This window comes from Sinocyclocheilus grahami, unplaced genomic scaffold, assembly GCF_001515645.1.
Source record: "Sinocyclocheilus grahami isolate Dianchi unplaced genomic scaffold, SAMN03320097.WGS_v1.1 scaffold301.1, whole genome shotgun sequence".
In the NCBI taxonomy this organism is placed as follows: Eukaryota; Metazoa; Chordata; class Actinopteri; order Cypriniformes; family Cyprinidae; genus Sinocyclocheilus; species Sinocyclocheilus grahami.
In genome coordinates this window covers 895,576-919,180 of record NW_015505480.1, presented here as the reverse complement: position 1 = coordinate 919,180, position 23,605 = coordinate 895,576, and the positions used below count along the sequence as shown (strand labels likewise).

The following is a 23,605-nucleotide window of genomic DNA, read 5'->3' as shown; positions in this document are numbered from 1 at the left end:
GTATAGGAACAATAATATTCTTCTGGGAAACAATATTCGCCACTCTGAGACAGGCTGTCCTTCAGAGCTGCTCAAATCAATCCTGACAGTAACCATTTAAATAAAGAATCACAGAGGAAGATAACCTGACAGTGAAAGGTGACTCTGCATGCTAATCTTACAAACTGAATTCACTTGTTACAAAATAAATCTTTTCTTAATATATTTTCAAAAAGGACAGGCAATGCAATAGTCTTAATAAAACGAAGAGTAATATTAGAATGAGTGACTGCTTATTTGATTGCTATGAAATTTTGGTCGGTCAGATCACTTCCTCTTGCCCCCACTCTTACGTCCACTTGACTGGACCACAGTAGGGTTTTTCTCTAGCTCAACCTGTTCGACTGTTTCCTTAGGTGGCTCTTCCATTTTCTTATGTGACTGCTCCTTTAGGATGCGGGAACAGAATGCCTCACGAGTCTGTAGCATCTTTTGCCGATATGCATCCATTGTGTCCTATAACAGGAAATCAAATGTTTTTTTTTCTAATGACTTCTCTGCTATGGTACAAATACCAACAATAAAAACAATGATTTTGTGTGGTGTAAATCTGCATTTATAGTATCGACACATGACAAACCTGAAAGCCAATGTAAGTCTCTAGCTGTCGTTTCATCATTTCCTTGCGTGCAATTTTTTCCTGTTTACGCTGTTCCAGAATATTGTCCCAGATCAGGCGGAAACTTTGGAACTTCTCAGAGCGTTCCCTCCTCTGCTCCTCCTCCAACACTTCATCCTTCAGACGAGGCTGCGGCAAAGACTTCCTTCAAACAAAAAGAGAGCGAAACTATGAGTGAAAGCGAAGATCATATACATTACCGTTCAAAAGTTTGGGGTTTTTAAGCAAGGAGCCTTTTCAACATTGATAATAATAAGAAATGTTTTCTAAGTACCAAATCAGCATTAGAATGATATCTGAAAGATTTGCCATCACAGGAAATAATTACATTTTAAAATGTATTACAATAAAATATAAAACTGTTATTTGAAATTGTAATGTCACAATATTACTGTTATTACTGTAATTTTGATCAAATAAATGCTTCCTTGATTAACATAAAAAATATCAATTTTTTTTATATTATCAACCCCAAACTTTTATAATATACAATATAATTGTGATACCTGATAAATGGTGCATAATCAATATAATTTTTGTCAGTCTTCTGTATGAACTCTCCACTCTGTTGGGGCTGAGGTTGATTGTCTACAAAATACGAACAATGAAAATATTAGGCCATATAATAAATATGCCCCTATAAAACTGTATTAAACAATCTGGTTGTGTGTATCTTTGTGTTTAACCTGTCTCTGCCGTGACAGGCTCTTTACTCTCTGCACGTTCTTGCAGCTCTTTGAGATAATGTAGCCGAGACTGATGACCCTTCAAAACAAACCAATCAGATACACATGCAGGATTGTTTGAGCACACATAGCAGATTTACTTCTACCTTTCCAGTTATGTGGTACCTTTGCTGCTCTGCCGGGCTCAGCTGCCTCCCAGGCCAGTTTCATGGCTCTGATCTCCTCTAGTTTCTCAGTGTCTTTCTTCACTTCTATACTTCCTGCCTCACTGTGGTCACTCACTACACGCAGGGTCCAGTGGGGCTTACTCTCATCCAAACTCTGCACACACAAATAAACAAGCTGACATTTACAGTACTGTTCAAAAGTTTGGGGTCGGTAAGATTAAAAGAAGTCTCTTAAACACCATTTATGTGATCAAAAATAGAGTAAAAAACATAATATTGTAAAATATTATTACAATTTAAAATAACCATTGGCTTGTTAAATATATTTTTAAATTGTATTTATTCCGCTGATGGCAAAGCTGAATTTTCAGCAGCCATAACTCCAGTCTTCAGTGTCACATGATCCTTTGGAAATAATTTTAATATGCCATTTTAATGCTCAAGAAACATTTCTTACTATTATCAATGCTGAGAACAATTGCTTAATAATTTTGTGCAAACCATACTAAATTTTTTTCAAGATTCTTTCAGAAATAAAAAGTTCAAAATAACAGCATTTATTTGAAATAGAAATCTTTTTTAACTGTATAATCAACTTTACTGTTACTTTTGATCAATTTATTTGCTGAATCAAAAAAAATCTATATAAATATACAAAACTGACCTCAAACTTTTGAACAGTAGTGTATACTTACAACTCATCCCTTGAAAAATTTGAAAATATAAAGTCTCTCTCTTACATTTCTGACAAAGAGGCACTGTATCAGAGCTTAACCTGAAATGTCCTCAAACTTATAAATTTAAACATTATATCTTGATCCATTCCAAGGTTAAAAAAAACTTGAAAAAAAAACTTGAACTTAAGAGAAATGTGCACGTCTGTAAAGCACAATGAACAATATTCACGAAAGAAGCTCTTTCTACAGGAGAATATGTGGGCGAATGATTTAAACATATGGTGGGATTCGATACTGACATTAAAATAAATGCACAAACACACATATAGTGTACTGACTTGCTCCATAATGGAGCTTGACTTAGATGTTAGTTTATCTTTGTCCTTGTCTCGTTCCTTGGCCTTTTGGGTTGATTTGGGAGCAGATTTCTGGCCCTCTTTGTTTTGTTGGTCTGTACCCAAAGGCGTGGATGTGCTATCCAAAATATCCCCAAACACTGCCAAAGAAAATTAGATGTCAAACAGATAAGATGATACAGAATGAAAAAAATACAGAGGTTTTCAATCAAAAGTGAGCCAAATATATCTCTATAAAATAAAATTAATAATAAAATTACTTTTATTCTGAATACATGATTAACACATTTATTTAAATACAAGATTTATTTTTGTAAATATAAGGCATGTAATTTGTCAATATTTATATTAACATGTAAGTTCATATTAATAAGTAAATGAAAGTAATTTTATAATAAATACAAAATTAGTACTAAATTTATATTTATAAAATGTTTATAATAAGTAAATGTATATTAATAAGCAAGCCATTTCTAGGTTGGTAAAAACTTGGCATTGGCTCAACCAGTTGTCATTTATTTTAAAAACAGTAATTATTTATAAAAATTAGAATGCAGTAACACAATAATAACACTTAAAACCTTTAAAGTAAAGTGTTTTATTCAAAGCCTCCTGAGGCTTTTAGAAATGTAAATGTAGATGTAGATCCTGCTAGATGGCAGTGTTGCTCTATTTAAAAAACAGAACTAAATCTTTCACCTTCTTCAGTTATTCTATGTGTAAGGGTACATCCTACTGGACAGTTTACTTATCCATAAAGACACCATCACAGAACCCTGATAACTGATTTAATCTGAAGTCACACTGTGCTCTCTGACAGCACAGTGTTACCAACATGTTACTTAGTCTCAACTCACTCTTTGTATATCAAACTCACTGAGAATATGAGACTGAACCCGTATAACAGAGAGCTATTTTGGGTCTTCGAGTGTGGATTGTCTATTGCTTGTTAACAATTATGCTCAGATTAAATGTAAAATAGAGTAATCTGCAGGGATGTGATTTGTACTTAATTAAAGAGAGGTTTTATTTTTTTAATTTAAGGTTAAATTTATTTGTATTGATTTTTTACATGATATGCGAATACAGCAGGATCCTGCACAAATCTCAGACACAGGGCATTGAAAGCAAGCATAGAGGTCATTCCAGTCGGAAACCCAAAGGGCAGCTATTGCATGCCTTCTATCCACCTTTTTCTTCAACGCGGAAGTAAGCCTATGGGTGAGACTTCCGGTTCATTAGCCGCTATAGATAAATAACAAGGAGAATAACAACATGTAGTAACCGGTAAAACTGTTTGCACTACAAACCAGTGTGTTCATAATTAAGATAATACACTAAAATAATATAAGACGCACCAACTTTCAATATCAAGCAGCAAAACGAACTGTTTTGTTCAGCTAAAAATAGCTGGACGCAGATGAGACCGGAAGCCAGACCCATATAATTTACAAATGGCCACGCCCATTTATACAACAATAAAAAGGTGGATATGTGCCGATGAACATCCGGCAGAGTTCAGTGCACTGGGCCTGGTTCCCATGTGCATTTATTGATTGGTGTGTGTAGTAACTGTTCAGGGTGGCTCCTGCTCCTCTGAGAGCCACTCAACTGGGTTAATTCAATTCACTTTCCTCCAGAAATACTTCCCAGGGCACCAGAGGCCAAGAGCCAACTTCATTTGACTTCCCATTGACCCATTTACACAAGCTTATCGGGAAATGAAACGAGAGGCACGTGTCGATTGTGACGCGCACGCTTGCAAAAGTACAGTGAGCACACGTGGAACTACACACACTCACACCAGTGATAAAAACCCAATCCGAGGCATTTAACCACCTAGATTCATTTTAATTATGGATTCACAATCAAACAAAAAAAGAAAATACAAAACAAAACAAGGAATACATTTAATATCAAGGGATCAGGAGGACAAAAGAATCTTAATATTATTACTGGAGCCAGGCCATCATGCAAACTAGTTAATCTCCACTACCATATCACAATACACAAGCATACACAATGAGCTTCCTGCTTATTCATTTTTTCTCAATAAAATCAAGGTTGTTTTCAGCTCTTCCACTGAGCTGACCCACAGCAAATGACCTTATGTCACCCGTCCAAGGGCAAAGCAAATCACATCTCCCTATTAACCACAAGCAGATGAATTTAGTAGGCTTCCATTATATTTTTGATGGCCAGCTCTCAGTTAATCAAAAGAAGCACAGGTGGGACGAGTCAGCCTATTCAGTACGCTTCAGACTGAATGAGAAAACATGAGCAGAGATTCAAATCACATACAGCCAGATGAGTCTGGGACAAGGATTAAAATAAATAAATAAATAAAAATCTATTACGAAGACAAAAACAAGCAGTGAAAAATGCTTTAATTAAAGATAAAAAAAAGTTATATTAAAATATAAAAAAACAAGAGTTTTAAATTCTTAATGTTAACTGCTAATAGCAATCAAAACTAAATAGAATGGCAGATAAAATTACTTCAATTTTTTCATTTAATTAAATTTTCCAAGCCTAGCTTCTATTACTAAAAAAATAACAAAAACAAGCAGTGATAAATGCTTTCATTAAAGATAAAAAATCATATATAAAAAAATAAATAAATAAAAACAAGAGTTTTAAATTCTTAAATGTTAACTGCTAATAGTAATCAAAACTAAATAGAATGGCAGATCAAATTACTTCCATTTTAATTTAATTAATTTTCCAAGCCTGGCTTCTACTACTGAAAAAAAAACAAAAAAAAACAAGATTTTAGAATTTTGTTTTGCTGATACAAACAACCTCCAAAAGGTGAGATTCGATGGCATGAAACTTCAGCAGGCAGTTGTTTGCCAAACTGAGTGGATCCAGTCTGAATCATCAGGGCTGGATCAACCAGCAAAGGCACATTTTTAGCACATTTCGCTGTCAAAAAGTACTGCAGTATCCTGTATTGTCCAATCTTTATGGTAATTTGGCACTATTTTATGATGCATTCTTATAAAGTGTTGCATCTCTCATCATTTCTGTCATTGGTCCAATTTGTGTCGCTGTTATAATCAATGAAAACTAAATAGAAATGTAAAAATTAGTCACTAAAACTTTGTTTTTAATCAATGAAGGACGATATGTGTCCAATACACTGCATTATTCACTTAGCATCTTCTGTATGACTGACCGTACCTCTCATTTCATTGCGCTCTATGTTTCTGAGTTTCTGGATGAAGGAGGAGAGAGATTCAAGTAAAGGCCAGCTCTCCTGTAACACCTCCGCCTGTATATAATACTTATGAAACTGCAGACACATACACACAATTATAAAACATCAGAAAGAAACATCAGTGAATGAACATAAAGGGCATGTAAACTATATGAGATCAGCAATCCACATACAAACAGACTGATTTCAATATATAAACACAATCAGAAAAAAATGTATTCTTTCTTAGAACTTTGTAACTAGAAGTTCAGATGCTACCACACACACACACACACACACACACACACTAAAGTGACAGCAGAAGCTGTCTGTGGTGACAGGTACCAGTGTGTCTGTAGGGTGCTGGTCACTCCCTTCCTTTCCTCCGCCCACTCCTGTCACTCTCCCTTCTGCTATAAGGCTGCCCTGATCCTGCCTCGCCCCCGCCTGGGCCACAGAACCGCCTGCAACCAATACACACACACACACACATACAGACACAAATGAACACCCTATAAATACACTCTAGAGCTGGCAGAGTTAGGCTGTAGCTAAGTAACTGAGACAGTGACTTTATATAGTGAACATGTGTTAAGACAAAATGTGGAGTGGGTGGACAAGAACACTTGGACTAAAGGAAAAGAAAGGAGTACAAACTATACCTTAGTTTTTGTGAGTCTACAGGAACATCACAGTCTGTGGATGACAGACTATCTGTGATTTGTTCGAAATATGTGCATGCCTGCAGCAGTTGCATCAAAATTATTAAAATAATTTGACAGTAAGTGTATAAATATTTTTCTTAGTTTTATCTATGAATTATAATTAATTTAAAGTTTAAGTTGATCAATTATGAATTACTGTTCAGATCTATTTCTTTATCATTTATAATAAAAAATAAAAAAAATCTGTAGAATGCAGTGACATTCATACCATTTTTAAGTGTTTAAATTTTCCAATTACTTTTTGGGGCCACTATAAATATACTACCATTAAAAAAATTACTTATTTATTTGAAAGAAATACTTTTATTCAGCAAGGATTCATTAAATTGAGGCAGTAAAGACATTTCATTTGACAAAACAGGATAGTGTGTTTTGCAGCATCTTGCACATGAGACAGCGTTTTAAAAACATGGAGCTTAAATTAAACAAACAAAAAAAAGCATTTCGACGCCTTGCGTTTTTTCCCCATACCACTGCCCACATCATGAATTTTCAAAGCAAAAACTCATCCTGTTTGATTGGCCCCAAAGAGACAAAATGCTAAAAATTTCCAAACTTATAATGTATAGACAGACAGACAGACATGGTGTAATCAAGTCATGTCGGATAGATCATATTTACGAGTTAAACACACATGAACGCCACCACAAAGTCGTTATTACGAGTGGGAAACTCAATTTTCTTTAAGCCCTGAGTTTCCAAGTTGGTAGCGTGTCAGTGAGAAAACATATCGGATGCAATGGACGCAGCCAAAGACTATAGATATGCAGCATCTGTAAAATTTGATGTTAAATTTGTTTTTTGTAATGTTAAATAAAACTATAGAAGTTACATACAGAATACTAAATATATGATTGTATAATTACCATAGAATATATATTCAGTTAGAATATCACCTTCATAAGTTGTATAAAACAGAAAAAAAAGCAAAAACAAAATGATGCACATATTTATTCATCATTTTGTAGACGTAGAGTTAAAAAATCTTTGAATTTTATGCAGAGAAGTTTTATGTAGAAAAGCCATCCTGTTCTGACCAAAGTGACTTGAACACACCTGATGTCGTAATTAAGACTTGTCAACCCGTAAAAATGAACGTCCCAGGAGGACGAAGAACGAAGCAATAGACAGACAGACAGATAGATGTTTGTGTGTGTGTGTGTGTGTGTGTACAAACCATTGCTGGCTAAAAAGCAGTAGACTGGAATGATGACATGCCCTTTGCCCTGACTGCTGGCAACCTCTTTCTCATGATCTAGGATACTGAGTTTAATGTGGACGTCTGATTTTGAAGTCTGAAACTGCACAGTAGCACTGTGATCACTGGAGACTTTCACCACATGCCTGGCAGGGAAAAAAACACACAGTTTAGATCAGTCTTGATGCAACAACTGATTGTCCAGCTCTGCAGTGCTTTCAATATAACTTCAACGTAATAATAATAAGCTATTACTTAGTACACTTTATGTATGTGCTAACCTGCAGATGATGTCCTTTTGATAAGGGATGTAGTAACCTTTCAACTCTTTTACAGAAAAGTTATTGCTTGGTGTTTCTCTGGCCAGCTGTGGCAGGGGTTCCCGGCAGCCAATAAGAAACATTCGCAATTTTCCTCCAATCACAGGCGTGTCTCCAGTCTGCGCCTCAGCTACAAATGTATAACCCTCCTATAGAGTGTGAAGAAGACATACAATATAAAATGAATGTTTAAGTTTTAAAAAAAACATGGGAGAGGAGCTGTCCTACTGACAGAGACAAACCTTGTTTGGGGTGTACATGTATGGCTCCACCCTGTTAAAGACTTTGGGTATCTCCTCTAAAGTGTCATTATTGATGACATGCACAATACATACAGGAAGAGGGGAGAAGATCTTAGGAACAAGCAGCATGTTCTTAGGAACATGAAACACCTCCCTGGAAATGCGAATAGACAAGAAAAATCGCTTAAGCATATGAATTAGAAATCGCTTAAAATTACAAGCAAACTTTGAGTTCAAAGTTTGTATTTCTTAATATAAATGTATTTTTTAGTAAACTATTGGTTTGCTAAAAGTGTAAAATGAGTGTTCCTGACCTGAAGATCAGAATCCAGGAGTTCGCTACCTCTGGTATGGGCACTGAATAGTCAGTGAACGTTATTCTGTTGCACTCATCCTCTCCACAGGGGTACAGCTCTGCTATTCCTTCACCATTAGCAACCATGTGTCTACCAGAAATGCACACTTAGTACTGGATAAAGATTCAAGCAGACAAAAACCGACCTATGACACCCAGATTGTCAGAGTCGACTAGGTCAGGCTACAAGCGCTGAGAGAAGATACCACCCACCCACTGAGCCCAGACACATGCCACATTCACCCCCCAGGCTAGAGGTCACTCTCTACAGACCCTCCCCGCATCTAAAGCCAGGCACACAGACAGTAAACAGCAGATGGTACCACCGAGAGACACAATGGAGGAGAGAAATTATTCTTTAAAATTAATAATTCACCTCAGTAAAGATACAGCATGTTTATCTAGATCGGATTCCACAGGAGCCCACATCTCTTGCAGAGTTTTAGCGACGCTCAGATTTTCCTTGGTGCCTAAGAACACACAGACAAACATGACCACATCGTAATAAGCACTCATAAAAACCCACAACATTCACCTTAGAGCTGTGAAACTGGATTGGATAACATGGTTAGATTTGGCCCAGTTTTAGATTAAAAGATGATGCAGAAAAGCCTCTGTGACAGATAAATTAACTCAAAAAATCTCAATCCCTCTGCTTCTATAATGCCAATCATTTTACCAGCCAGGTCTGACTCTGTTCATTGAAATATTCTTCTCTCCTCTCACATAAAATTATATTTATTATATCTGCCCATCTACTGCCAGATGAGTGCTAGAAAGAATAAATGCCCCTAAAATTAAATTAATTTCATACTGACAGGTAGGAGACAAACCGTTCTGAGGCTCATTTGTGAATGAAAGTCGTAATGACAGAAACACTTTGAGAAAGATATAGAGAATGACATCAGCCAAGAAGAGGATACAATGTCACCTTGTACCAGCTCCCACCTGGCTGTGAAGATAAAACATATTTAGAAAAAAAATAAATAAAATTCACAACTAGACCAATTTAGAAATTTTTTTATAAGCCAAAAACAAATGTTATATATATACACATTATATATACACATTATATATATATATATATATATATATATATATATAGTTGAGATCTACAGTATTATATATTATACAGTATGTCTCAACTAGTCGGTTTTTTGTTTTATTTTGGGTGATCCCTGTTCTGGATATGCACACAAACTGCATTGCAATAATTCCCAAAATGTAACTTGTGAGAAAAAATTACTAAGTCTGTAAACAGAACACTAACAGAAGCCAGAATCGGACACGCTGGTGACTGATACAAGAGGAGAGACCAGACAAATCACTGTTCCCAGGCAGAGCAAGCACTGTTAATGATGCTCGAAATATTGGAAGCATTGAATTATGGGTGGGGGTTTATATGAATGTTTTTCTGAAGGAAACTGTTTTTGTTTTGTGCAGGTATGTTTTATGTAGCATAATTTCACAAAGCTAAAGCCATAACATTCTGTATTGGCCTTAAATCTTGAAATTACGCAATCTAATTTAAAAAATTTTTTTAAAACTGCTCATACTATATGTATGTCGGATCTTTGGTTGTCTCTAATTTCAAATGGCTACAAATATTTTTATTAAAGGCCAGTTCAGCCTGTAACGAGTGCAGGAACAAGATGTTTACTTGCTAGTTCATTCTTTCTTGTCTCTTGCTTAAAAAATGGCATTCGAAATCATCCCATTTGCTCTGAAAAAAAATTTTTAATCAGCCGTGGAAAAACATGATCAGTCCATCCCTACTTCTGAAGTCTATTGAATATAGTTCTGTTTATCTGTGTGTGACTACTGGATCTACACTGTAATTTTCACACAATAAATGAGTTGTTTGAGGTAAATAGAGCTTGATGAGCAATACTAGGATCTTTAGAGACTCCTTGTGTGTTTTGACTCTTTGAGCTTCCCGGATGCTATTGCTTCCTGAAATATACATTATCTTGCTCAGTAAGATTCTGTTTCCTTTTTCCTTCCTCTCACACTTTCCCTTCATCCTTTCCGATACTGCTGCCTCTTTCTTTCTCACTTTCTCTCGGCCACTCTCCCTGTCACTCATATTGTCAGGCTGGGGATGGAGTGATGCTTGGAGGTATGGAGCCAGATGGAGAGAGAGATGGAGAGGTGTGTTATTCTCTCTGCTGTCATACTCGCTTAGAATGACTGGCAGCTTCATTGATAAGTATGAGCTCCAGGGCCTTGCAGTTCTCTCTCTCTCTCACGAACATAAAAACCCACAGAACAGATGTCAGACATAACTGACCACAAGAGAATGGGTCTGAATCAGATTGCAAAGACAATTGCCATAGTGTCTTGAATATATATATACTGTATATTGCAGGGGTTAAAGCAAAAAAAAAATCCTGAACCTGAACTTTTTTCCAGGGGTGGGTCCTTTCTTTACCACTTGAAAGGATACTATGGCAAAGTTATTGCTTTCCTTATTCAAACTGATTTTTTTTTCATGAATATATGGTTGACCTGAAGAATGAAAGCTATATCATACACTTGGAAATTTATGAGCTATATCACCGTTTATCGACACTAGGTGAAAACCAGGCTTTAGTATGACTATTTATATATTATAAAGATTAGGCAATAATAATTGGCTCAAATAAAATATCAAAACCAAGTAATTACATGGTTTTATTGAACAACACTGTTAAAATACATAATATTCCTATACATAATATGAACATAAACAACTTAAGTACATTATGTATTATAACAAATACCTGCAGAGGGCAGCAACGGCCTGGTGACGTTTCACTTTACAGCGTGATTAAACAATGTTTAAATCCAAGTTCATTCTTTCTTGTCTCTTGCTTAAAAAATGGCATTCGAAATCATCCCATTTGCTCTGAAAAAAAATTTTTAATCAGCCGTGGAAAAACATGATCAGTCCATCCCTACTTCTGAAGTCTATTGAATATAGTTCTGTTTATCTGTGTGTGACTACTGGATCTACACTGTAATTTTCACACAATAAATGAGTTGTTTGAGGTAAATAGAGCTTGATGAGCAATACTAGGATCTTTAGAGACTCCTTGTGTGTTTTGACTCTTTGAGCTTCCCGGATGCTATTGCTTCCTGAAATATACATTATCTTGCTCAGTAAGATTCTGTTTCCTTTTTCCTTCCTCTCACACTTTCCCTTCATCCTTTCCGATACTGCTGCCTCTTTCTTTCTCACTTTCTCTCGGCCACTCTCCCTGTCACTCATATTGTCAGGCTGGGGATGGAGTGATGCTTGGAGGTATGGAGCCAGATGGAGAGAGAGATGGAGAGGTGTGTTATTCTCTCTGCTGTCATACTCGCTTAGAATGACTGGCAGCTTCATTGATAAGTATGAGCTCCAGGGCCTTGCAGTTCTCTCTCTCTCTCACGAACATAAAAACCCACAGAACAGATGTCAGACATAACTGACCACAAGAGAATGGGTCTGAATCAGATTGCAAAGACAATTGCCATAGTGTCTTGAATATATATATACTGTATATTGCAGGGGTTAAAGCAAAAAAAAAATCCTGAACCTGAACTTTTTTCCAGGGGTGGGTCCTTTCTTTACCACTTGAAAGGATACTATGGCAAAGTTATTGCTTTCCTTATTCAAACTGATTTTTTTTTCATGAATATATGGTTGACCTGAAGAATGAAAGCTATATCATACACTTGGAAATTTATGAGCTATATCACCGTTTATCGACACTAGGTGAAAACCAGGCTTTAGTATGACTATTTATATATTATAAAGATTAGGCAATAATAATTGGCTCAAATAAAATATCAAAACCAAGTAATTACATGGTTTTATTGAACAACACTGTTAAAATACATAATATTCCTATACATAATATGAACATAAACAACTTAAGTACATTATGTATTATAACAAATACCTGCAGAGGGCAGCAACGGCCTGGTGACGTTTCACTTTACAGCGTGATTAAACAATGTTTAAATCCACTAAATTTTTATATTTGGCCACATGCAAACTCAGAAACATTTATTTTGAAATCATGATGTACAATAAATGGCATATTTAGAAACAGGTTGATGTATTCTCCTGTGTTGGAAAAGGTTTATAAATGATTTACGTTACAAATCTAGTGAGATAATGCACACAGTTTTCCTAGATGAACGTTAAGCAATTCAAATTCACAGCATATACAGAGGAAGAGTTTAGCCCCTTTCAAACATACAGTCTTTACTGGTAAATTACCGGTAAATTACCATTAAGAGATCATGTGTGAACAGGACCTTTTCAAAAATTCTGGTAAATTTGTTCTGGCGATCATATCGTTCTTATGGAGATGACATGATTACTCTGAGCTGTTTATAAAGCTCCGCTGCTTTTTAATTAATTTTCCTATTAGTCCAGGTGATATGTGCAACATTTAAGGTGATATGTTAACTTTTTCATACAAGCATGAAACTTGGTAAAATTGTACAGGTTAGGGTCCTGAACATTTTCAGAAATGGAGCCATCGCAAAAACACCTTGTGGTTACCATGGCGACCTTTTTACTTTCCACCATAACCAAATTATGTATTTTGTGTCATATCTCCTGAACCAAACATGATAACACAGAAAAGGTGATGTCTACCCCTATGTTTTGATGGCCAAGGATTATAATGATACCATATACAGCAACATAAACTGTTCAGGTGAAGACTTAATGGTGAAATCAGCAATGTAAGTAGGAAATCACAATATCTGAGCATCACAGTATCACAGCATTTACAAAAGTCCATATTATGGCTATTAATTTTTTTCTTTCTTTGACAATTAACTAATATTTTATTCAACAGTACAATAAAAGGTTGTTTTATTTATTTATTTAATTATTAATTTGTTACATTTATATAGCGCTGGGTACTCAAAGCGATTTACATGGAAGGGGGAATCTCCTCAACCACCACCAATGTGCAGCATCTTGCACAATCAAACCTCGACAAATGTTTCAGAATGCAGTGGCACGACTGGTCTTCCATGAGCCCAAAAGGGCCCACTTCACACGCCTTGTTGTAACATCACAGAGAGGCATTTTCATTCACCTTTCCTGGCTGGTGAAATGATCTTCCCACAATCGTAGTAATTAACAGAACACCCGACACGTTATCTGACAGCAACACTAATTTAATCCAATACCCAACCCATTTGACATACAACCGCACCTGCATTAAATCTCCTACATGAGGTAGAAAAAACTAATGTATTAAAACTTTTATTCAAATTGTGAATAGATTAAATACAGAAAGCAAGCAAAGAGCACTCCCTTTAATATAATCACTACAGCTGTCAATCAGTGGCAGCGCGATTGACTACACTGCTCAGCGTGTACTGGACCAAGGTCGAAATAGTCTTGGTTATTGGACCCGCAACCCGCCCATGCTTGTCACCGTCCAGCCCACACCCGCACCACACACTACACATAAATATTATTCCACCCGTTAAAATAAATATTAGCGATTCACCTGCGTGTACCTGACTCTGCCTGAGAAGTAAGGAAAAATACACTTACCTGAGATGATTTTTTTTATATCTCTGAAATATATGATAGTATTATTGATGTATCAATGAATAAAATATTAGTTCATTTTCAAAGAAAGCAAAAAATAAATAGCCATAATATGGACTATTGTAAATGCTGTGATACTGTGATGCTCAGATACTGTGATTTCCTTCTCACACCTTTCTCCTTTATGAAAAAGTGAACATTATTTTTACATATCACCTGGACTATATATAAATATGCGTTAGATGGACATCTTTGACCATTGGGCATCACAGCTTTTTCAATGTGTCGCGCTTCTCCATTCATCAGGGCTGCGACTCTGCAGTTGGATACTATTATGCGCGTCTCATATTTATAAGAGCAAAAAATTCTGATTGGCTAGTAATGTTAGATTGGTTGAGAGTGAAAGCTGTGCTCCTCTCATACCACTGGTAGGCAAACTCATGAACTCGAAAGTGATATCAACAAGTTTTTTTTTTAAATGTAAGACAGTTTTTTTCCCGCAACCAAACACTGCACGCCGAAGATCCGGCAAGGTGCCGGAGAACTTTAAGCCCTGATATTGTCATAGTCTTGAATATAGTGTCTCCACTCTTCCATTTCTACCAGGTATCATTATATCTATATCAGATGAAGCTGGACTTTACCTGGTCTTGCTGCAGTGAGGATCTCTCTGACTAGGTATCCTTTCCAACCTGCCTGCAACACTGTGGCTGCCTGCATTTCCTTGTCTGTGGCCTGCCTGCCATTCCAGTGCTCTGGAATGTCATCTTTTACAGGGAGAAAAAACACATGGGTACATAAAGTCAGGATGAGCCACATGCTATAATAGGTCTAAACCCAAAGAGATACTCTGTTAGCCCCACATTCACCTGATCGTGCATCCCAGGCTTTATCATTGCTGCCATGTGGCGATGGGTCCCCTGTCAGAGTCTGTACCGCAAACAGCTCCTCAGAGGTCAGTTTCCGCACCAGTGCAGAGCAAAACATATGATACACAGCTTCACGGAACACCTGTATGGGACAAAAATAATAAGTATATAAATATAAATGAAAGCAATATACAGTCAGTGCCAAGACAAATGGCTCAATTTCCCCTTACTAAGGGGGTCTTTGGAATGCAAAGTCAAGTCAAGCCAAGTCAAGTAGGCAATTTTAAATATAGTGCTTTATACAGTACAGATTGTTTCAAAGCAGCTTCATAGTACTAAACAGGAAAATAGCAGAATCAATGATGCAAACTTCTGATTTAAAGCATTGTCAATATTCAGTTTAATAGTGACAAAATAAATGTAGGTTGCATGGTTTTGACAAAACCAAACAAAAACTAAATAAAACCCCAAACAATCCTAAAATTTAATTTAAAATGAGCACAAAACAAAAAAGTTTAATTAAATTAAAGTTTAAAAAGTTTAATTTAAAATTAACTTCACTTCAACAACTAAAAATTAATTAAAGATTAAGAATGAAAAATGTAAAGAAACAATGAGTTTTTAATTAAACTAGAAATTCAAAAGATTAGCAATGGCATTTCACGGCTGCTCGCTGGTACAGTGCTGTGAACATTGGTGATGAGTCATAAAGAGCTCAATTTCAAATTCTGAAAGAGCACATCTTTTATTAATTAAAATAATGAAGGTGTTTCTGTGGCTGTTAAAATTCCAAAGGAAATGAAAAATAGTTTGTTCAAATACAAGGTTTTGGTTACACAGTGGTTATACAGAGGGTGCAAGAGTCCATCCCATTGCACCAGGCCTGTGTATAACCCACCCTTTGTTGCTGTATGCCTACACCGTGGGTCTTCTCAAGTTCTTTGGTGGTTGATGGTAGTTCCTCTAGATCTGAGAAGCAGCTGATCACTCGACCCAGGGATCTCATGATCATTACAGCCTGCTCACAGAACCTCAGACTCTCCTAGACAATTCAGAAGAGAAAGATGAAGCCCAACAACTGAGATTTTTTTGTCATCCGGTTCCTGCTATAAAGAACTGATACATTGACCAGTGGCAGGACTAATGGATTAATTGACTAGTCAATGCAACTTCGAGTAAATGTGACCCTGGACCACAAAACCAGTCATAAGGGTACATTTTTTGAAATTGAGATTTATACATCTGAATAAATAAGCTTTCAATTGATGTACGGTTTGTTAGGATAGGACAATATTTGGCCGAGATACAACTATTTGAAAATCTGGAATCTGAGATGCAAAAAAAAATAAATCTAAATATTGAGAAAATCGCTTTTAAAGTTGTCCGAATTAAGTTCTTAGCAATGCATATTACTAATCGAAAATTAAGTTTTGATATATTTACTGTAGGAAATTTACAAAATATCTTCATTGAACATGAGCTTTACTTAATATCCTAATGATTTTTTGCATAAAAGAAAATTTTATAATTTTGACCCATACAATGTATTTTTGGCTATTGCTACAAATATACCCGTGTGACCTATGACTGGTTTTGTGGTCCAAGGTCACAAATGTGTGTGTTAATGTGTGCATGCCTTGTCAAGGTGTAGCATAACAGTCTCCTCATCACCAAAAACAAAAGGAGACATGCTGAATAGATGTAGGTGGACGGCCAATGAAGCACTTGTGTGCACATGAAGAACATGACGCCTAGTGAGAGAAAAAAAACAGTGCTGATTACAAATTTTATAGTGTTTTTTTTTTTTATAGTCATTGGTCTGTAGTGTTTTTAACACTACAAATTGATATAGTAAGTTGATCTAATTTTAATCAAATAAACTGCCAGATCTATATGAACATACCTATTTTTATAGTCATGCCTTCACACTTACAACCAGGAGTAAACGCTTATGCTATTGAAATTATTTGCAGTACCTAGTATGTGATCATCATAAGAGTAAAGCACATATGGCCCATTAAGACTGAGCTAGCAAAACAGCAAAATAGTTATAATTCATAACTTCAAATTAGAAGACTGATTTGCAAGATCATGCACTGTTACTAGTGATGATGTAGGGATTTCGTACATGTAACATTTCGTACATGTATTTGTAGTCAGCAAAATCTCCTTATGCTTATAAAAGCTATTATTACAATTTTGACTGAAGTTGCTTTTACGCCTTTTAAGCACCCTCATAAACCCCTATGGAACTGGACCAGCTTTGCAATGACATATTAGCTTTACATAATTTGTCGACAGAAATCAGATTTCTCAACACCAAGGAGTATTAAGTGGAGAAAGAGGGAGAGAGAACAAAGGAATGAGAGAGCCTTTTGGTAACATTATTTTTTTTCCTGAATGTATGATCCTCAAAAAACAATTCAGATGTGCCTACACTTGGCCCTCCCCTTCCCTCAGTATGACCTCTGAATGTAGGCTTCCAGCTTTTAGGCCACTATGCTGCTAGAAATAGCAGACTGGTTCATATCTCTCTCTCTTTCTGTATCTCAGCCCATCTTCTTATCTCTCTCTTCTGTTCTGGGCTCCTAAGAGAGAGCGCAATACATTACATGAACCTTGGTAGTGACGTTGAGAGCTTTTTGTTGGATTTGAACAACTGCAACAGTTCACATCACAGTGTCGACTGTCACAGCACTGATATCAATGTTGGGACAACTTCTGAGAACACTTCTGTTTTTCAATTTCGTAATATAAATATATATTATGGCTGTATTCGATCAAAAGGGTGCTTCTACTAAATACTGAGCAAAGGGTCTGAATACTTAGGACCATGTGATATTTCAGTTTTTCTTTTTTAATAAATCTGCAAAAATGTCAACAATTCTGTGTTTTTCTGTCAATATGGGGTGCTGTGTGTACATTAATGAGGAAAAAAAATAAACTTAAATGATTTTAGCAAATGGCTGCAATATAACAATGAGTGAAAAATTTAAGGGGGTCTGAATACTTTCCGTACCCACTGTATATCAATATATTATATTGCAAAAGATATTAACATGAATCACTGCATGATTTCAAAATGCTCCAAATATCACATTGAGCTCCAACTGATGCAAGAACATCTGACAATATTTTATTTTGTCCTAGATCACTTAGATCACTTTCAAAGCTGGAATGGAGTTTTTGTCTACTAAAAGTCTTTTGGAAAATGTTTTGTCAGCTGAACAATTAGCATGTTGTTAAACAAGAGTACAATCCATTGAACACACTGTACTTCCCATTCTAACAGCCTTATTTTCATTGCTGTCAAAAAATAAATATGGTGCTACTCTTACTAATGTCTGTCATATATTGACCTAAAATAGTGTAGTAATTTATTTGTATTATTTTTCATTTATTATTATTATTATTTTTTTTTAAGTTTCACTTCTGTTTTAAATAAATGTTGTTACTTGAACTCCAAAGCAATTATATTAGAATCATATAAGAAATAATATTAGAATGATTTCGGAAGGATCATGTGACACAGAAATCTAGAGTAATGGCTGCTGAAAATTTGTCAGTTGCGGTGATATAGTTACCCTGGAGGAAGAGAAAGCAACACAGCTTTACTAGCAGTAGTTTGAATCTGCACCACAGGGAGTTCAGAGACTATGCTCTTCCACGAGAAAGGCTTAGCTGTTAGAGAACCAGGCCTGGCTGATGACTCCTTTTCTGTTCACAAAACAGACCCACACTTTAGACAGGATCCTTGTTCTTGTGAACAGACAAACTGAGTGTGTACAGTATGTCTATCTGTCCTTACTCTCTTCCACACTCTCTCCCCAATGCACCAAAGCGGAGAATCCAATGGCAATTTCTGTGGGTAACAGGCTATCTACAAACAGGAAGTGAGTACCTTTTCCATCTGCAGACTGAGAGAAGCAAGAACAATGGAATGGAACAGACATCAGCACAGACCTTATTAATGCGTTTCGGTTTTGTATGCATTCTCAGGAGACAACAAAATACACACACACACACACATTACATAAACTCACACTCACAGTAATTACCAAATATTAAATTAAACCACATGTTCTCAGTGGATAAGGTTTGAAAAAAAAAAAGTCCAGCTCACCAGCATTACAGCAAAATGGGGAGAGAAGAGCAAAAACAGCATGGTTATCAAAAACCTCTAATTTGTGTTTGTGTGTATGTGTGTGTACCTGTGTGTGAACAATTGCAGTGGAATCAGGTTGTCTAGCATGAGCGGACACGGAGTGGGTGGAGGCCACAGCGTTGGACAATGCAGCAGCAGACAGCCGAGAGGAGATGGAGTTCTAACAGAGAATTGAGTCACTTTCATGTTCTTTCCTAACACAACACATCCCTCCCACCACAGATACCATAATTATACCAAGCACCATTACAAATGCCACAACAACAGGTTTAGATGATTCTTATATTAGGTGTTTTATGATAATGCATTCTGAATGTCATATATACAGTCAGCAAGGGTGTTACCACAGCTACGGCTCATGGGGAAAATTAAGAGTAATAGGGAAGCATTTGTTAAAATTAGATTTTTTTTTTATTCATTAAGCAAACTGTTTGTGTTTGGGGGTTTTTTTTCCAGCAAGGGCACATTAAATTGATCAAAAGTGACTGTAAAGACACTTATAATGCCAAAAGATTTCCATTTCAAATAAATGTTGTTCTTTTGAAGCTTCTATTTGTTGGTGAATTCTGAAAAAAAGTGCATCACATATAGCCTATTAAGCAGCACAATTTTTAACTGATGTTGATGTCCCTACTTTAATTATGTAATTATAAATAAATGTAACCCCAAATGTAAAAAGAAGAAGAATATTTATTAGTTTCAGTATACACTAGTAAAAATATTACTATATTACATTTAACATTAAGTTTGTCTTTTCCTTTAAAACCCTACCTTAAAGTGTGATGTCTTACACTGATGTGCATAAGTATCTGGCTTGTGAAAAACCAACAGCGTCCTGCAAAACACATGATTATTAGCATATTGTAGCCTGCAGCTTAATAGGAATTTAAGAGCATGAGGAGTTAATTTGACAAAATAGCAAAGGATTAGCATAATATGGCTTAGGCTGTTGCTGAAGATGATTGACCCTTACTGGAAGCATTTAGTGAAGTTGTGCAGGTCCACCCAGGTCTCCAGCAGCGGGGGTTTGTCTGATGCTAATGCATCTTGGGACAGAAGCAATGAACCACTGGACTCTTTGGCTGTCTGCAGTCTCTCCTTATCTTTTCCATCGGTCTCTTTGTCAGGCCCTGAAGTTGACTTCACTTCTTCCATATCTTGGAGATTGAAAAATAAAAAAATGTTATACAATAGTCTATTACAAAACAAGTAAGCAATGCTAGTAGGGATACACATTAGTGACCTTGCCTTTTTCAGTGCTGAAATAGTAAGGCCATATTACAACATCAAGAAACTACTGAAATTTAAAGTTGCTATGAAACAGAAGTAGCAACAGATATTTTCTTCTGTATTATGATGTGTGTCCAAGTGAAACAGGGACTTGGTACTATACATTGTTGTTGAGTGGATAGGGGCAGACTTACAACTTATACATAGATGATTTGTCCACAATAAGACAAATAACATACATTTACTATAGAAAATAGTGGATTTTTCATTTAATGACAAATGTAAAAATTTTAAACTTCAAGCAAGCAACTACTTTGAGAATAAAAATGAAACATTCTAAACCAGCATAAAATTGTTTTCTAGGATAGATTAGCTTTTCATGAAGATACCATGATTAACTCAGTGGTACTAATCAGTAAAGCTCATTTAGCCAATCAGGCACTGTATTGAATTTATAAATGCTCTTTTATTAGTGTCACTCAATTCATTATGCCAATTTTGAGAAATACTGTTATACATTGCAGCTTGAAGTCATTACACTCAGCGTGCTGTGCTGACGTATTAGACCATGATAATATAGATGCTGTAGCAAGCCATTCACTTCATTTACTTATCCACAGGTGTTACTAAGCAACACACTGGGCTCTCTGGGAAAGCACATAATTGGCCTGTCGTGATGAGGGGTGAGCGCATGATCATGATCACAGAGATAGAGATGATGCCATGCGTCTATGTGTGTGTGTGTTTGCATCTGTGTTTGTGCTGATGAAAAGAAGATGGATTGGATGGGGGAAGAGAGGGATAAACGAGAAAGTGCAATTGTGAAGGCAGCCAGCTATCATATCATTACAGCAGCTATTAGCCTCACTGCTCTGATGGCTAAACAATGACTTGAGGGAGATAAGTGAGGTGAATTATCGTCTGCCTTTACAAATTCATTCTTTTCACTTCACTTTCATTGTATTGCACATTGTTCCAGAAGCACTCAATTGAAAATGAGTAATGCTTTCCCAATCATCCAACTGAAAAAAAGCTTGTAAATGATGGCATGGATTACTGAATGAAAATATTTCGCTTGAGGTGTTTCCAGGTCAGCTTTCAACCTAAAAATTACTGCTAACTGCGATACATAACACATATAACTGGCAAATATGAGCATTACACATATACGCTATGTGTTTGAGTGACAGTGTGGACTGAGCCGCGGCATTGCTTACGGAGACATGTCTCACCGTTGGCGATGCTGTCGTCCTTTTTCTTGTCCTCTGCTGTTACCTGGGGGGAAATGGAGGGATAAAAAGTGCACAGGGTGAGCTGGGAGAGACAGGGCAGAGGAAAGCAGTGGAGACAGAGGACGTCCACATTCATTCAGTCAGCATGCGCTGAGCCCGTTTGGCTTCCAGAAGCTAATCTGACATCTGGACTCCCACCAGAAAGGGTTTTCTCCTTCAATTAACTGCTCACAGGAGAGTGAGTGCCATAAACATTAAGGGCACTCGGATGGTGACAGGATTAGGGGACACGGGTTTGATTAGCATGTCAGTCTTTATTCGCTAATTGAGACACCTTTTTGTAAAACTATTCGAATGTGCGTTTTTTTTTTTACCTTGTAAGTAACCCGGTGTGATGCCATGGAAACAATCCAGCTGAAGGCCTACGAAACTTCACCAATGTGCTTTTTTCCCCATGATTGAACCCAACCTCGTGTCATTTAGAAAGCCTTTTAAAGCCTGAGGAGTCGTCCGACTGTGCAATTTAAATGTGGAGGACAATTAGGGGCTCTCTCTACGCCACATCTAACCAACGACAGCATCAGTGATTCAGAGATAGACTGTGACTCACCACGGATCTGAGGTGAGGAGAAGGAGAGAGTGGAATGGAGGGAAAGAATGGAGAGCAGAAGGGAGTGAGTGGGATAGGGAGAAGAGAAGAGAACCAGCAGTCCAGCAATTTAAATTTAATTTTTTTATATGGTAGTAAACACCTCAGGGCGCATTTCACACATCACTGTGGTAAACTAGCTCCTGTTCATACCTAATTCAGCAACATTATCAGAAACTCAATATAGGTCTAAAATAGATCAGGTGACCTCAACCAAAAAAATAAATAAATAATTTAAAAAATACTGTATGACTTTCTTCTCTCTGTGGAACATAGAAGAAGATATTCTGAGAAATGTCTCAGTGATTTGTGTCCATACAATGGAAGTCAGTGGGCTCCAATTTTTGGTTGACAATGTTCTTCAAAATATCTTCTTTTTGCGATACTGACTTTTTCTTCTCGCAATTGCGAGTTTACATTTTGCAATAATGCAATTATTATTTACATTTTGCAATTATGCAATTACTTTTTTCTCAGAATTGCATGACATAAACTCGCAAGACTTTATTTTTTCAGAATTGTGAGATACAAAGTCGGAATTGTGGGAAATAAATGGCAGTTGTAAGAAAATTGTAGTACTTTCTAACTTTATATCCCCCAATTCTGACATTATAACTCATAACTGCAAGTTTGTATCTCGCAATTCTGACTTTTTCTAGCTATTATGTTTATATCTAGCAATTCTGACTTTATAAGTCACAACTGTGAGTTTGTCACGCAATTCTGAGAAAAAAGTCAGAAATGAGAGATATAAACTCACAATTGTGAGATAAAAAGTCAGAATTGTGAGATAAAAAGTGGCAATTACTTTTTTATTTTTAATTCCGTGGCAGAAATGGGCTTCCATAAGTTTAAGTAATTAAGTAAGGACTTAGAACTTATTTTAGCTAGTTGCCAAGGAAACATCTCTAATTTTCATGTAGGTTTTTATAAGTTTAATTTCTTTATTTCAATTAACAAGTGTAACGAGAATAGAAACGAGAGCACCGGAGCTGTCGTGCTTCACGCGGGGGTTAACGACACCAAGCTGCGGCAGACGGAGACACTGAAGAGGGACTTCAGGAGCCTGATCGAGACGGTGTGCAGCACATTGCCCGCGACGACGATCATCGTGTCAGGACCGCTTCCCACGTATCGACGAGGACACGAAAGGTTCAGTAGACTTTTTGCTTTAAATGAATGGTTATTGTCATGGTGTAAAGAACAGAAACTGCTCTTTGTTAATAATTGGAATCTTTTCTGGGAGCGTCCTAGGCTTTTTCGCGCTGATGGCCTGCACCCCAGCAGAGTCGGGGCGGAGCTCATGTCGGACAACATCTCCAGGACGCT

At 36.5% G+C, this 23,605-nt stretch overlaps 1 protein-coding gene across 1 annotated transcript in view; it reads right to left on the bottom strand.

Annotated features, from left to right (window-relative positions):
* Positions 1-25: 25 nt before the first annotated feature.
* LOC107601211 (androglobin) overlaps positions 26-23,605 on the bottom strand; it is a 44,392-nt gene continuing 20,812 nt past the window's right edge. The window contains exons 13-35 of the mRNA XM_016293300.1: positions 21,628-21,670; positions 20,139-20,322; positions 19,937-20,000; positions 19,212-19,325; positions 18,809-18,917; positions 18,585-18,717; positions 16,637-16,751; positions 15,899-16,042; positions 15,001-15,142; positions 14,776-14,898; positions 8,960-9,053; positions 8,543-8,674; positions 8,229-8,382; positions 7,948-8,135; positions 7,646-7,812; positions 6,089-6,207; positions 5,728-5,839; positions 2,527-2,684; positions 1,510-1,665; positions 1,345-1,423; positions 1,165-1,246; positions 620-803; positions 26-495 (exon numbers count right to left, since the gene is read on the bottom strand). Coding sequence (XP_016148786.1) covers positions 307-495; positions 620-803; positions 1,165-1,246; positions 1,345-1,423; positions 1,510-1,665; positions 2,527-2,684; positions 5,728-5,839; positions 6,089-6,207; positions 7,646-7,812; positions 7,948-8,135; positions 8,229-8,382; positions 8,543-8,674; positions 8,960-9,053; positions 14,776-14,898; positions 15,001-15,142; positions 15,899-16,042; positions 16,637-16,751; positions 18,585-18,717; positions 18,809-18,917; positions 19,212-19,325; positions 19,937-20,000; positions 20,139-20,322; positions 21,628-21,670 — 2,985 coding nt within the window. The 3' untranslated portion in view covers positions 26-306. The remainder of the gene's footprint in view (positions 496-619; positions 804-1,164; positions 1,247-1,344; positions 1,424-1,509; positions 1,666-2,526; positions 2,685-5,727; positions 5,840-6,088; positions 6,208-7,645; positions 7,813-7,947; positions 8,136-8,228; positions 8,383-8,542; positions 8,675-8,959; positions 9,054-14,775; positions 14,899-15,000; positions 15,143-15,898; positions 16,043-16,636; positions 16,752-18,584; positions 18,718-18,808; positions 18,918-19,211; positions 19,326-19,936; positions 20,001-20,138; positions 20,323-21,627; positions 21,671-23,605) is intronic.